Below are 17,971 nucleotides of genomic sequence, written 5' to 3' on the forward strand. Positions count from 1 at the left end.
ATCAAACAAATAATAAATTTACATTGCAAACATTTTAAGAGATTATTTTCTAAAATATTTTTAATTGTATTTTTCATATATGAAAAAAGTGTAATTTAAAAATTTTTTTTCCAATGCATACATTTTTTGTCAATTATTGTTCGCATTTCAAAAGAATGCATATAGATTTTAGTTTATATATTTAAAAAAATTTATATCATTTTTAAAACAAGCATTGCATACATTAAGAGATTGTATATTTTCTAAAATAATATTTACTTTCACAGATAAAAAAAATTGTGTAATTTTAAAATGATTTATATTTTACCGATGCATACATTTTTTAAACACTTAATGTTTGCATTTCAAAAGTAGAAATATATATTTTAAATAATGAATTTCTATTTCTTCTTATTTTACACTTTTTTAATTATGTTTTTAAAATTATTGTCCAATTAAATGTATAGTATGTGTTAAAGAGAGATTTATTTTTAAAATATGTATTTTGTACATCTTTAAAGTTTTTTATTATTTTTTAAAATGTAACGTTTTATTAATTTTTTTAAATAATTCTTGTAGATATCTTAAATGAATGCATTTTTTAAATACAGAATTAAAAATCTATACTCTGTATGTTTCATACATTGTATAAAATATTTTTCAAGTAGTTTATATATTTTTAAAATGTATATCATTTTTAAAACAAGCATTGCATACATTAAGAGATTGTATATTTTCTAAAATAATATTTACTTTCACAGATAAAAAAAGTGTAATTTTAAAATGATTTATATTTTACCGATGCATACATTTTTTAAACACTTAATGTTTGCATTTCAAAAGTTTAAACATATATTTTAAATATAATTATTTAATATAATAATTTTTTAATTATGTTTTTAAAATTATTGTCCAATTAAATGTATAGTATGTGTTAAAGAGAGATTTATTTTTAAAATAATATGTATTTTGTACATCTTTAAAGTTTTTTATTTTTAAAATAATTTATTATTTTTTAAAATGTAACGTTTTATTAATTTTTTTAAATAATTCTTGTAGATATCTTAAATGAATGCATTTTTTAAATACAGAATTAAAAATCTATACTCTGTATGTTTCATACATTGTATAAAATATTTTTCAAGTAGTTTATATATTTTTAAAATGTATATCATTTTTAAAACAAGCATTGCATACATTAAGAGATTGTATATTTTCTAAAATAATATTTACTTTCACAGATAAAAAAAGTGTAATTTTAAAATGATTTATATTTTACCGATGCATACATTTTTTAAACACTTAATGTTTGCATTTCAAAAGTTTAAACATATATTTTAAATATAATTATTTAATATAATAATTTTTTAATTATGTTTTTAAAATTATTGTCCAATTAAATGTATAGTATGTTTTAAAGAGAGATTTATTTTTAAAATAATATGTATTTTGTACATCTTTAAAGTTTGTTATTTTTTAAATAATTTATTCTTTTTTTAAATTTATCATTTTTTAAATTTTTTTTTAAATAATTCTTGTAGATATCTCAAATGAATGCATTTTTTAAATACAGATTTTAAAAATCTATACTCTGTATGTTTCATACATTGTATAAAATATTTTTCAAGTAGTTTATATATTTTTAAAATGTATATAATTTTTAAAACAAGCATTGCAAACATTAAAAATTTAAAATATTTTCTAAGATAATAAAATTTTTTAAAATTGAATTTTTTAATTAAAAAAAATTATTACTCTAAAATAATTTATACGTTGCCAATGCATGCATTTTTGAAAAAAAATATTGTTTGCATTTCAAGAGTGTATATATATTTTTAAATAATGAATTTGTATATTTTTTACATTATATACATATTTTTAATTTTATATTTATAGATGAAAGTTTTTTTAAATAAATAAGTGTGTATGTGTGTGTGTATATATATATATATATATATATATATATATGTGTGTATATGTGTGTGTGTGTGTGTGTGTGTTTGTGTGTGTTTATACATTTTACAAAATGTTTATTTTTATATATACATAAAATAAAAGAATGAAAGAATGTATATTTTTTAATAATAAATTTTTCTATATTATTTCATATTTTAATTACATATTTTTATATTTATAGATGTATACATGTTTTTTTAAATTGTTACAGAATGTTTTTAATTAAATATTTTTTTAACTGTATCGCATTTTTAAACAATTATTGTATATATTTTAAGCAATTTTCCCAAAATTCTGTTTTCTGATTGACTTATTTTTCTGTTTTAATGGTTAAATGAAATTTTAGTAATCAAAAAGCATCGATATTTCTATATTTCTAAAATATAAATATTTTTAATATTTCACACGTTAAATGTTTATATTTTTATAGAACTGATATATTTTTCCTGACTGTCTTGTTCAGACACACTTTCATCACAAACAAAAGCTAGTCTTTCAGCTCTCTGACATCTGAGTCCATCTCCAGCTCATATGTGACCCTGGACCACAAAACCAGTCTTAAGTCGCTGGGGTATATTTGTAGCAATAGCCAAAAATACATTGAATGGGTCAAAATTTTTGATTTTTCTTTTATGCCAAAAATCATTAAGAAATTAAGTAAAGTTCATGTTCCATGAAGATTTTTTGTAAAATTCCTACTGTGAACATATCAAAATGTAATTTTTGATTAGTAATATGCATTGTTAAGAACCTAATTTGGACAACTTTAAAGGTGATTTTCTCAGTCTTTTTGATTTTTTTGCATCCTCAGATTTCTGATTTCAAATAGATGTATCTCAGTCAATTATTGTCCTCTCCTAACAAACCATACATCAATAGAAAACTTATTTATTGAGCTTTCATATGATGTATAAATCTCAGTTTTGTCAAATTTAACCTTATGACTGGTTTTGTGGTCCAGGGTCACATATGTGAATATTGTTCTCACGTTGAACTGTGCGCTGATGCTGGGCGGTTTCTTCTTCTTGTGCAGATGCAGCAGTGATTTAGTGATGCGGTCGTGGAGCGTCAGGCAGCTCAGATACTTCAGCGACTTCACATCCAGCAGGTGCTGCGGATCAAACACATTCAAATGCATGTGTGTTATTGACAGAAAAAATAACACACATGCAGCATACAAAATCAGTCTTAAAATCAATTGATAGTGGGACATTCACCTTTGGGAGGCTGGGCTTGGCCTTGTAGTTTTTGTTTCTCCTTCAGAAACAGAGACAGAATTAGTACGAGTCAAAATCAGAGCAAATGTTGAATTGTGCGGCTAGTGATCAGACTCACATCAGGATGCCCTGCGCTCGCTCCAGCAGCTTATTATTCACCGAGTTCACGAAGATCCCTTCCTCCTCATGAGACGAGAACGAGGAGACGCGCTCACACCTCCTGAAACAGATGGGAAACATGCATTCACTTACAAAAACAACACATCAAACCGCCGCTGTATAGAAAACACAAGAGTATATTCAACAAACATATAAATTAATATTTTGTTTTTGATAAATACTAAACAAATACATTTCTATTTATTGTAATTACTAATGATATTATTATTGATTATTATAACATTAATAATCAGACATTTATGTATTTTTACATTTTATAAAAATCAACACAGTTGTGCATTACAGTCACTTTACCCTATTTTGTGTTAAAACTATGGTAAACTAGCCTTAAGCCTGATATAAACTTGCAATTGCGAGAAAATAAGTCAGTATTGTGAAATTAAAATTAATTCGTAAAATTAATAAGTTATTTTATAGTATTTAAATTATTTTAAAGCATTTTAGAATTTTTTTTAAATAATTTAATTATTTTAAAAATTATTATACTTTATAATAATTTTAACAATCATTTAAAAATTACTTTAAAATGAATGAATTAATATTTTATTTTTGCTAAATACTAAATACTAACTATAAATATAAATATATTGTTTTTTTAATCTATGGTAAACTTTGGTAAATGAACCGAACCCTGATAGAAACTCTTAATTGCGAGAAAGTCAGTATTGTGAGATAAAAAGACGCAATTACTTTTTATTTTTTTATTCAGTGGCGGAAACAGGCTTCCATAGTTATTTGTTCAACTGCTATAATAGCATTAATTTTTAAAATTAACAATTATTTTATAGTATTTCAATTATTAGAAAGCATTTTATAATTTAAAAACATTTAAAAATAATTTTGTTATTTTAAAATGTGTAATAATTTCTAATAATTGTAACAAATAATTTAAAAAATATTTTAAAATGAATAAATTAATATTTTGTTTTTGATAAATACTAAACACAAATATATTTCTATTTATTGTAATTAAATTACTAATTATATTATTATTAATTATTATAAAATTAATAATCATTGAACATTTATGTATTTTTATACTAACCTAAACCTGATATAAACTCGCAATTGTGAGAAAATAAGTCAGTATTGTGAAATTACAATTAAAATAAATTTGTAAAATTAATACTTATTTTATAGTATTTAAATAATTTAAGTATTTTTATTTATATAATTTGTAATTTTCAAATGAATAAATTAATATTATTTTTGATAAATACTATATATATATATATATATATATATATATATATATATATATATATATATATATATATATATATATATATAGTATAGTATTTATCAAAAATAATATTAATTTATTCATTTGTATCTTATATCTTATATTTGAGATATTATAGTATCTCAAAAATTAATATACATTTTTATAGTATTTAAATTAAAGTATTTTATAACTATTTTTTAAATAATTTAATTAAAAAAATTATTATAATTCATAATAATTGTAACAAATAATTTTTAATCATTTAAAAATGAATAAATGAATATTTAGTTTTTGATAAATATTAAATTAAATATATTTATATTAATTGTAAATAAAATACTAATTATATTATTAATTATAACATTAATAATCATTAAACATTTATGTATTTTTACATTTTATAAAAATCAACACAGTTGTGCATTACAGCAACAGTACCCTATTTTGTTTTTAAACTATGGTAAACCTGACAATTTGATCACAAATGCTGGTGTTTTATTTGATTTTCTGCATGCCATGTGACTGTGAAAACGTGAATGAATGGGTAAATGACTGAAATATGAACTGAAAATCTCAGGGGAGCTCCAAATGAATGTTTGCAGGGTTTGTTGACAGTATTTTCTTCAGTACCTGCTTATTTTCTCACTGAGTGTGTTTGTTCCCTGCAGGTCTGATAGCGGAGTCCGTGGGCTCCTCCGGCTGATGCAAGAATCTGACGTTCAAGAAGAAACAGAGACAAAACAAAAAGAAGAAAAAACAAAGATTTTCTTCTTAATCTGCAAGTTATAAGCTACTTTTAGCCGTAAGATGGTTAGCAAATACGGGCCCAGCTGAAGTGTTATTTTTGTCGTCTTACTGTATTTGTCGTCTTTGCATCGCTGCAGGATCTCAAGGCTCCGCTGGTGAACAGGATGATGCAGGAAACTGAAGCTGTCCACACTTTTCTGATTCTGAACTGGACCATCAGAGCCTAGAGAGAGAGAGAGAGACATAGAGAGAGAGACATAGAGAGAGAGTGTGAGTAAGCAAACGCAGTGAAGCATGAGCATCGTGTGTGAATGTGTCGCTCATGAATGTTTTAGTGTCTTCTGCAGTTGTTGTTCTCGCTGCTCGAGTGATTCTGCAACAACAAACACTTTCAGAAAACAACAAAGCATGTTCACAAACGCATGTGATAAACGAATGCATCTGAAGACACATGCAACTCCAGAAACCAACATAATATACTTAAGAAATGGCTGAAGTAAAAAAAAAACAAGTGATTATTTATATTTTAAAATATTTACTTATATATGCATGAAAATGAAAATGTTTGTATATTTTGGTGTTTCTTTTAGAAAGTTTTTTTTTTTTAAATGTCACATTTCACAATTTTTTTTGACATTTTAAATGATAAATCTTACTATAAATTAATTACAGTTACTATACAATTTATTTATTCATAATCATTTTAATTACAAAAAATATGCAATTTTCTGTTTTATATATAAAAATAAACATGGTTTATAATTGTATATAAAATTGATGTTAGAATTGCCACAAAAAAGCTAATTATGTAGTTTTTGTAAAAATTAACTTTTTTAAATGTTACATTTCACACTGAATTTTTTAAATGTTTTAAATTATAAACGTTTTACTATAAATTACAATTATTTGAAATGTTATTTATTCATAATCATTTAAAAAAGCAAAAATACATAATTGTCTGTATTATATATAAAAATAAACATGGTTTATAATTGTATATAAAATTGACGTTAGAATTGCCACAAAAGCTAATTATGTAGTTTTTGTAAAAATTTACTTTTTTAAATGTTACATTTCACTGAATTTTTTTGTTTTAAATTATAAATGTTTTACTATAAATTACAATTATTTGAAATGTTATTTATTCATAATCATTTAAAAAAGCAAAAAATATATAATTGTCTGTTTTATATATAAAAATAAAAATAAACATGGTTTATAATTTTATATAAAATTGACGTTAGAATTGCCACAAAAAGCTAATTATGTAGTTTTTGTAAAAATTTACTTTTAAATGTTACATTTCACACAGAATTTTTTTAATGTTTTAAATTATAAACATTTTACTATAAATTACAATTATTTGAAATGTCATTTATTCATAATCATTTAAAAAAGCAAAAATATATAATTGTCTGTTTTATACATAAAAATGGTTTATAAATGTATATAAAATTGACGTTAGAATTGCCACAAAAAAGCTAATTATGTAGTTTTTGTAAAAATTTACTTTTTTAAATGTTACATTTCACACTGAATTTTTTTAATGTTTTAAATTATAAACGTTTTACTATAAATTACAATTATTTGAAATGTTATTTATTCATAATCATTTAAAAAAGCAAAAATACATAATTGTCTGTTTTATATATAAAAATAAAAATAAACATGGTTTATAAATGTATATAAAATTGACGTTAGAATTGCCACAAAAAAGCTAATTATGTAGTTTTTGTAAAAATTTACTTTTTTAAATGTTACATTTCACTGAATTTTTTTGTTTTAAATAATAAACGTTTTACTATAAATTACAATTATTTGAAATGTTATTTATTCATAATCATTTAAAAAAGCAAAAAATATATAATTGTCTGTTTTATATATAAAAATAAAAATAAACATGGTTTATAATTTTATATAAAATTGACGTTAGAATTGCCACAAAAAGCTAATTATGTAGTTTTTGTAAAAATTTACTTTTTTAAATGTTACATTTCACTGAATTTTTTTGTTTTAAATAATAAACGTTTTACTATAAATTACAATTATTTGAAATGTTATTTAGTCATAATCATTTAAAAAAGCAAAAATACATAATTGTCTGTTTTATATATAAAAATAAAAATAAACATGGTTTATAACTGTATATAAAATTGATGTTAGAATTGCCACAAAAAAGCTAATTATGTAGTTTTTGTAAAAATTTACTTTTTTAAATGATATATTTCACTGAATTTTTTTGTTTTAAATTATAAACGTTTTACTATAAATTACAATTATTTGAAATGTTATTTATTCATAATCATTTAAAAAAGCAAAAAATATATAATTGTCTGTTTTATATATAAAAATAAAAATAAACATGGTTTATAATTTTATATAAAATTGACGTTAGAATTGCCACAAAAAGCTAATTATGTAGTTTTTGTAAAAATTTACTTTTAAATGTTACATTTCACACAGAATTTTTTTAATGTTTTAAATTATAAACATTTTACTATAAATTACAATTATTTGAAATGTCATTTATTCATAATCATTTAAAAAAGCAAAAATATATAATTGTCTGTTTTATACATAAAAATGGTTTATAAATGTATATAAAATTGACGTTAGAATTGCCACAAAAAAGCTAATTATGTAGTTTTTGTAAAAATTTACTTTTTTAAATGTTACATTTCACACTGAATTTTTTTAATGTTTTAAATTATAAACGTTTTACTATAAATTACAATTATTTGAAATGTTATTTATTCATAATCATTTAAAAAAGCAAAAATACATAATTGTCTGTTTTATATATAAAAATAAAAATAAACATGGTTTATAAATGTATATAAAATTGACGTTAGAATTGCCACAAAAAAGCTAATTATGTAGTTTTTGTAAAAATTTACTTTTTTAAATGATATATTTCACTGAATTTTTTTGTTTTAAATTATAAACGTTTTACTATAAATTACAATTATTTGAAATGTTATTTATTCATAATCATTTAAAAAAGCAAAAAATATATAATTGTCTGTTTTATATATAAAAATAAAAATAAACATGGTTTATAATTTTATATAAAATTGACGTTAGAATTGCCACAAAAAGCTAATTATGTAGTTTTTGTAAAAATTTACTTTTAAATGTTACATTTCACACAGAATTTTTTTAATGTTTTAAATTATAAACATTTTACTATAAATTACAATTATTTGAAATGTCATTTATTCATAATCATTTAAAAAAGCAAAAATATATAATTGTCTGTTTTATACATAAAAATGGTTTATAAATGTATATAAAATTAACGTTAGAATTGCCACAAAAAAGCTAATTATGTAGTTTTTGTAAAAATTTACTTTTTTAAATGTTACATTTCACACTGAATTTTTTTAATGTTTTAAATTATAAACGTTTTACTATAAATTACAATTATTTGAAATGTTATTTATTCATAATCATTTAAAAAAGCAAAAATACATAATTGTCTGTTTTATATATAAAAATAAAAATAAACATGGTTTATAAATGTATATAAAATTGACGTTAGAATTGCCACAAAAAAGCTAATTATGTAGTTTTTGTAAAAATTTACTTTTTTAAATGTTACATTTCACTGAATTTTTTTGTTTTAAATAATAAACGTTTTACTATAAATTACAATTATTTGAAATGTTATTTATTCATAATCATTTAAAAAAGCAAAAATATATAATTGTCTGTTTTATACATAAAAATGGTTTATAAATGTATATAAAATTGACGTTAGAATTGCCACAAAAAAGCTAATTATGTAGTTTTTGTAAAAATTTACTTTTTTAAATGTTACATTTCACACTGAATTTTTTTAATGTTTTAAATTATAAACGTTTTACTATAAATTACAATTATTTGAAATGTTATTTATTCATAATCATTTAAAAAAGCAAAAATACATAATTGTCTGTTTTATATATAAAAATAAAAATAAACATGGTTTTTAAATGCATATAAAATTGATGTTAGAATTGCCACAAAAAAGCTAATTATGTAGTTTTCGTAAAAATGTACTTTTTTAAATGTTACATTTCACACTGAATTTTTTTAATGTTTTAAATTATGAACGTTTTACTATAAATTACAATTATTTGAAATGTTATTTAGTCATAATCATTTTAAAAAGCAAAAATACATAATTGTCTGTTTTATATATAAAAATAAAAATGGTTTATAATTGTATATAAAATTGACGTTAGAATTGCCACAAAAAAGCTAATTATGTAGTTTTTGTAAAAATTTACTTTTAAATGTTACATTTCACACTGAATTTTTTTAATGTTTTAAATTATAAACGTTTTACTATAAATTACAATTATTTGAAATGTCATTTATTCATAATCATTTAAAAAAGCAAAAATATATAATTGTCTGTTTTATACATAAAAATAAAAATAAACATGGTTTATAATTGTATATAAAATTGACGTTAGAATTGCCACAAAAAAGCTAATTATGTAGTTTTTGTAAAAATTTACTTTTTTAAATGTTACATTTCACACTGAATTTTTTTAATGTTTTAAATTATAAACGTTTTACTATAAATTACAATTATTTGAAATGTTATTTATTCATAATCATTTAAAAAAGCAAAAATACATAATTGTCTGTTTTATATATAAAAATAAAAATAAACATGGTTTATAAATGTATATAAAATTGACGTTAGAATTGCCACAAAAAAGCTAATTATGTAGTTTTTGTAAAAATTTACTTTTTTAAATGTTACATTTCACTGAATTTTTTTGTTTTAAATAATAAACGTTTTACTATAAATTACAATTATTTGAAATGTTATTTAGTCATAATCATTTAAAAAAGCAAAAATACATAATTGTCTGTTTTATATATAAAAATAAAAATAAACATGGTTTATAACTGTATATAAAATTGATGTTAGAATTGCCACAAAAAAGCTAATTATGTAGTTTTTGTAAAAATTTACTTTTTTAAATGATATATTTCACTGAATTTTTTTGTTTTAAATTATAAACGTTTTACTATAAATTACAATTATTTGAAATGTTATTTATTCATAATCATTTAAAAAAGCAAAAAATATATAATTGTCTGTTTTATATATAAAAATAAAAATAAACATGGTTTATAATTTTATATAAAATTGACGTTAGAATTGCCACAAAAAGCTAATTATGTAGTTTTTGTAAAAATTTACTTTTAAATGTTACATTTCACACAGAATTTTTTTAATGTTTTAAATTATAAACATTTTACTATAAATTACAATTATTTGAAATGTCATTTATTCATAATCATTTAAAAAAGCAAAAATATATAATTGTCTGTTTTATACATAAAAATGGTTTATAAATGTATATAAAATTGACGTTAGAATTGCCACAAAAAAGCTAATTATGTAGTTTTTGTAAAAATTTACTTTTTTAAATGTTACATTTCACACTGAATTTTTTTAATGTTTTAAATTATAAACGTTTTACTATAAATTACAATTATTTGAAATGTCATTTATTCATAATCATTTAAAAAAGCAAAAATATATAATTGTCTGTTTTATACATAAAAATAAAAATAAACATGGTTTATAATTGTATATAAAATTGACGTTAGAATTGCCACAAAAAAGCTAATTATGTAGTTTTTGTAAAAATTTACTTTTTTAAATGTTACATTTCACACTGAATTTTTTTAATGTTTTAAATTATAAACGTTTTACTATAAATTACAATTATTTGAAATGTTATTTATTCATAATCATTTAAAAAAGCAAAAATACATAATTGTCTGTTTTATATATAAAAATAAAAATAAACATGGTTTATAAATGTATATAAAATTGACGTTAGAATTGCCACAAAAAAGCTAATTATGTAGTTTTTGTAAAAATTTACTTTTTTAAATGTTACATTTCACTGAATTTTTTTGTTTTAAATAATAAACGTTTTACTATAAATTACAATTATTTGAAATGTTATTTAGTCATAATCATTTAAAAAAGCAAAAATACATAATTGTCTGTTTTATATATAAAAATAAAAATAAACATGGTTTATAACTGTATATAAAATTGATGTTAGAATTGCCACAAAAAAGCTAATTATGTAGTTTTTGTAAAAATTTACTTTTTTAAATGATATATTTCACTGAATTTTTTTGTTTTAAATTATAAACGTTTTACTATAAATTACAATTATTTGAAATGTTATTTATTCATAATCATTTAAAAAAGCAAAAAATATATAATTGTCTGTTTTATATATAAAAATAAAAATAAACATGGTTTATAATTTTATATAAAATTGACGTTAGAATTGCCACAAAAAGCTAATTATGTAGTTTTTGTAAAAATTTACTTTTAAATGTTACATTTCACACAGAATTTTTTTAATGTTTTAAATTATAAACATTTTACTATAAATTACAATTATTTGAAATGTCATTTATTCATAATCATTTAAAAAAGCAAAAATATATAATTGTCTGTTTTATACATAAAAATGGTTTATAAATGTATATAAAATTGACGTTAGAATTGCCACAAAAAAGCTAATTATGTAGTTTTTGTAAAAATTTACTTTTTTAAATGTTACATTTCACACTGAATTTTTTTAATGTTTTAAATTATAAACGTTTTACTATAAATTACAATTATTTGAAATGTTATTTATTCATAATCATTTAAAAAAGCAAAAATACATAATTGTCTGTTTTATATATAAAAATAAAAATAAACATGGTTTATAAATGTATATAAAATTGACGTTAGAATTGCCACAAAAAAGCTAATTATGTAGTTTTTGTAAAAATTTACTTTTTTAAATGTTACATTTCACTGAATTTTTTTGTTTTAAATAATAAACGTTTTACTATAAATTACAATTATTTGAAATGTTATTTATTCATAATCATTTAAAAAAGCAAAAAATATATAATTGTCTGTTTTATATATAAAAATAAAAATAAACATGGTTTATAATTTTATATAAAATTGACGTTAGAATTGCCACAAAAAGCTAATTATGTAGTTTTTGTAAAAATTTACTTTTTTAAATGTTACATTTCACTGAATTTTTTTGTTTTAAATAATAAACGTTTTACTATAAATTACAATTATTTGAAATGTTATTTATTCATAATCATTTAAAAAAGCAAAAATATATAATTGTCTGTTTTATACATAAAAATGGTTTATAAATGTATATAAAATTGACGTTAGAATTGCCACAAAAAAGCTAATTATGTAGTTTTTGTAAAAATTTACTTTTTTAAATGTTACATTTCACACTGAATTTTTTTAATGTTTTAAATTATAAACGTTTTACTATAAATTACAATTATTTGAAATGTTATTTATTCATAATCATTTAAAAAAGCAAAAATACATAATTGTCTGTTTTATATATAAAAATAAAAATAAACATGGTTTTTAAATGCATATAAAATTGATGTTAGAATTGCCACAAAAAAGCTAATTATGTAGTTTTCGTAAAAATGTACTTTTTTAAATGTTACATTTCACACTGAATTTTTTTAATGTTTTAAATTATGAACGTTTTACTATAAATTACAATTATTTGAAATGTTATTTAGTCATAATCATTTTAAAAAGCAAAAATACATAATTGTCTGTTTTATATATAAAAATAAAAATGGTTTATAATTGTATATAAAATTGACGTTAGAATTGCCACAAAAAAGCTAATTATGTAGTTTTTGTAAAAATTTGCTTTTTTAAATGATACATTTCACACTGAATTTTTTAAATGTTTTAAATTATAAACGTTTTACTATAAATTACAATTATTTGAAATGTCATTTATTCATAATCATTTAAAAAAGCAAAAATATATAATTGTCTGTTTTATATATAAAAATAAAAATAAACATGGTTTATAATTGTATATAAAATTGACGTTAGAATTGCCACAAAAAAGCTAATTATGTAGTTTTTGTAAAAATTTACTTTTAAATGTTACATTTCACACTGAATTTTTTTAATGTTTTAAATTATAAACGTTTTACTATAAATTACAATTATTTGAAATGTCATTTATTCATAATCATTTAAAAAAGCAAAAATATATAATTGTCTGTTTTATACATAAAAATAAAAATAAACATGGTTTATAATTGTATATAAAATTGACGTTAGAATTGCCACAAAAAAGCTAATTATGTAGTTTTTGTAAAAATTTACTTTTTTAAATGATACATTTCACACTGAATTTTTTAAATGTTTTAAATTATAAACGTTTTACTATAAATTACAATTATTTGAAATGTTATTTATTCATAATCATTTAAAAAAGCAAAAATACATAATTGTCTGTATTATATATAAAAATTAAAACAATAAATGTTACGTTTATGAATGCTTATTAAATGCACACGAAAATATGAAATTAACACACATTTCAATATGCATTAAAATACGTAAAAAATAAGCAAAGTATATATAAACAAATCCTAGTGTTTAAATGAGTTTTATTTATTTTTAGCTTTTTTTTATTACACACTGAAATTATTGTCTTTATATTATAAATTATTTCAATTTAGAATTTTTTTCTTATCTACAATAATTTTAACTACTTCTCAAATTTCTATAATTGTAATATTTCTAATAGGTTTCTCACCGCTCGTGGTCTTCTTCTCCTTGTGTCGTTTCCCAGCCTCTCTGAAGGCGACGAGGGCTCTGAAATAGGCGCGGATCACGGCCCAGCGGAAGGTGGCCACCGGATCGATTCCCATCAGGCCGCAGATGAAAGCGTTTCGGCTGCTCTTCAGCAGAGCCACGATATCCGGACGCATGTGATCCGTGTTCTTCTCCCTGAAATCCTGCCAATAAAACATTACATTTAATGCTTTTCAGCTTTTGATGCCTTTCAATATACAGGTCAATGCATACAATAGCTAAAATTAAAATAGAAAATATACTTTAAACATTCACAAGAACACTAATAATACTATAATTGTTTCTCAAAAATATTAAAACAATATTTAAAAAAACCCCACAGAAAACCACTTTCATTACTCAAAATAAAATAAATGTTCACTGAAATATTAAAATGTTAAAAACTTTTACTTTCAGCTATTTCAAAAACATCAACTCAAATAAAATATATATAAAAAATGTTGTTTTGCTAGTAGTTGCTAGCCAATTATTAAATGTACTACAATAACAAACTAAAATTGAATTATAATTAAAGAAAAAATATATAGATACCTAAAATAACACAGCAAAATGACTAAAAACCTTAACTAAAATTTAAATTGAAAATATACTTTAAACATTAATAAAACTATACTTGTATCTCAATAATACAAACTCAATACTATTCAAAAACAAAACAAATAAAAAAATAAAATAAAAAAATGTTTGCTGAAGTAAAATATCAAATTTAAAAACATTTTTTATTCAGTTTTATTTGATTTACTAAAAACTAAAACTGACAAAAATGGCAAAAAGCACAACAAAATGACTGAGATTTATGATTAAATTGGAATATTTAAAAATAAACAAATTCAAAATATGAATAAAAACTATAGATCTTAATGATCGTAAACTGATAATTAAATTATAAAACAAATGTAGTATTAAGTAAAATTCTAAATCAAGGACGTTAACAACTAAAATATAAAAAAAAAACTTTTTCTAGTTGCCAATTTCATTCTGTTTAACTATTAAATGTACTAAAATAACTAATTAAAAATTGAATATTGAAAGAAAAACTAATTAGAATTGACAATAACACTCAACTAAATGACTAAAAACCTTAACTAAAATTAAAACAGAAAAAACACTTTAAACATTAATAAAACTACAATTGTATCTCAATAATACAAAAACAACACTATTTTAAATTTATTTAAAATGTTTACTGAAATAAAATAAACTATTAAAAACATTTTTGGTTTCAGCTATTTGCCAAGATAAAATACGTCACATTTTTATTTAGTTTTATTTGAATTAATAAAAGAGTTAAGACTGAAACTAATAATAATAATAATAATAATAATAATAATAATAATAATAATAATAATAATAATAATAATACAGACATTAAAAAAATTAAAATGACAAACTTCAAATAAATTAAAACAAAAACAGAAATCATAAAAATAAACAAATTCAAGATAATAAAAACCATATATGTGACCCTGGAGCACAAAACCAGTCTTAAGTCGCTGGGGTATATTTGTAGCAATAGCCAAAAATACATTGTATGGGTCAAAATTATTGATTTTTCTTTTATGTCAAAAATCATTAGGAAATTAAGTAAAGACCATGTCTATGAAGATTTTTTGTAAAATTCCTACTGTAAACCTATCAAAATGTAATTTTTGATTAGTAATATGCATTGCTAAGAACTTAATTTGGACAACTTTAAAGGTGATTTTCTCAGTATTTTGATTTTTTGCACCCTTAGATTCCAGATCTTCAAATAGATGTATCTCGGCCAAATATTGTCCTATCCTAACAATATCATATATCAATAGAAAGCTTATTTATTGAGCTTTCATATGATGTATATATCTCAGTTTTGTAAAATTTAACCTTAAGACTGGTTTTGTGGTCCAGGGTCACATATAGTATCAAATGACACTGAATGAAACACACTAAGAATAAAAGGCAGTAATCTGTCCTGATGGCTGATGTGAAGCGGCTGTTCTCATAATCCACTGAAACGGTCACATCTGCTCCAAACACACACAAATAAACACAGACGACAACAGCTTTGCATGCGCATATGTGTGTGTGTGTAAGCATGTAGATTTAACCCTCTCTGCCAAACATGTGCTCCAGATACCCATTCAACCAATCAGATTACAGCACAGAATTAGGTCACTCTCTGAGTGTGTAACATATGCAAATGCTCACTTCACAAGCAGAAGCAGAAGACAAGCAGAAAGCGTGGTTTCTCACCTTGACGCTGTATTTGACCTTGCCGGCGTAATGTCGGATGATAAACGCCGGCTCCATGACGGCAGGAAACTCGATGTAGCCGCTTCCCTCGTGCTGCCGCTTAAACTTATCCAGGAGCGTTTGATTAGACGCCTGCGGAAAACTGAAAACCAACCAACAATCAACAACTAAAACCAATGCAATCAGCTTCTAGCTTAAGATTTACACATACATTAACATTTCTGTGTGGCAAAAAAAAGAGAATACTTTTAACCTGACACACCTGTAATTTTTCAAAATCTTTCACACCTGTAATTTTTTTTTTCAAATAATAAATAATTAAAAAAAAAATTAATTTTAATAAATTAATTTCAAATAATATTTCAAATAATATTTAATTATTGTCCTGTACTGAAGATGCTTTGTTGTGTTGTCAATTCTAGTAGTTTTTTTTAATGTCTATATAATTTTTCTTACATTTTTATTTAATTTTAATACATTTAATAGTTAAACACAATGCATTTGTTTGCAATTAGTTTTTAAAAAGTTTTCTTGTGTTAATGTTTATTTTATTTAAGTATTATTTTACTTTAAATTAAGTATTATTATTTTAAATTAGGAATAAAGATGCTTTTGAAATGCTGTTATTTTATATAATTTTACTATCGGTTAACTGTCATTGAAATTCTATTTTTTTTTTTTATTCATATTTAAATACATTTTTATTTTTATATATTTTTTAAAAAACTAGTTCATTTTTTCAATATTTAATTTCAATGATTTTTTTTTTCAATATTTTAGCTCTAGTAGTTTTATAAAATATGTCTGTAGTTTTTCTTTCATGTTTATTATATTTTATTTTTTTATAACTAAAATTTATAACTAAATTTTATATAAAAAAAAAATTCCCAGATCTGTTCTAGCAGTCAGCATCAAGTGCTGATATAATATATATAGGTTTAAATATACAAATGAGGCATTATTTAATGAAATATGCACTAATTTGCATACATTTTTAGTACAAAAAACTAAACAAGTCACTTTTGAAATTCTTGTTTTTTTTTTTTGGACATATAGACCTTTCTCACAACTTCCGTATTTTGCGCCGGAAATACGTAATTGCTGTGTAAACCCATTTCCGCCCCGGTATGCCGGTAACCAGTTAAACAACGTGAAAAACGCTTAACGTGGCTTAATGTATGTAAAAAACGACCAGGAAACCGCAAGTTTCTGCCAGACCTTACGTGGAACAAACATTAACTACTATCAAAAGAACGAGCCCTTATTCCACATATAAAGTGCATAATATCACGTTAAGCGTTTTCTCCCCCATAGAAGCCCATTATAAGGAAACAGCTTAACGTGGTTTAACGTACCTCAACAGCGACCAGGGAAAACCAAACGTATGTTAAATTTGACTTATAATAAATACTTGCTGCTGTCAAAAGAACGAGCTCTTATTCAGCATATAAAGTGATCGCCCCCCATAGAAGTCCATTATAACAAACCATGTTAAGCTTTTTCCTTAATGGAGTTCTATAGGGAGAAAAGCGTGATATTATTCACTTTATATTATTCACTTTATATGCTCAATAAGAGCTAATTATTTTGACAGCAGAAAGTGTTTATTATAAGTAAAATTTTAAGCCACGTTAAGCTTTTTTTTTTTTGTATAATAGACTTCTATGGGGCGCGATCACTTTATATGCTGAATGAGAGCTCGTTCTTTTGAGAGCAGCAAGTGTTTATTTTAAGTGA

At 21.4% G+C, this 17,971-nt stretch overlaps 1 protein-coding gene across 1 annotated transcript in view; it reads right to left on the reverse strand.

Annotated features, from left to right (window-relative positions):
• Positions 1–17,971, reverse strand: part of LOC141301027 (unconventional myosin-IXAb-like) — a 62,258-nt gene that overhangs the window by 33,617 nt on the left and 10,670 nt on the right. The window contains exons 5-11 of the mRNA XM_073831281.1: positions 16,235–16,376; positions 13,944–14,145; positions 5,414–5,527; positions 5,188–5,269; positions 3,271–3,399; positions 3,153–3,192; positions 2,924–3,046 (exon numbers count right to left, since the gene is read on the reverse strand). Coding sequence (XP_073687382.1) covers positions 2,924–3,046; positions 3,153–3,192; positions 3,271–3,399; positions 5,188–5,269; positions 5,414–5,527; positions 13,944–14,145; positions 16,235–16,376 — 832 coding nt within the window. The remainder of the gene's footprint in view (positions 1–2,923; positions 3,047–3,152; positions 3,193–3,270; positions 3,400–5,187; positions 5,270–5,413; positions 5,528–13,943; positions 14,146–16,234; positions 16,377–17,971) is intronic.

The sequence above is a fragment of the Garra rufa genome, chromosome 25 (assembly GCF_049309525.1).
Source record: "Garra rufa chromosome 25, GarRuf1.0, whole genome shotgun sequence".
Classification (NCBI taxonomy): domain Eukaryota; kingdom Metazoa; phylum Chordata; class Actinopteri; order Cypriniformes; family Cyprinidae; genus Garra; species Garra rufa.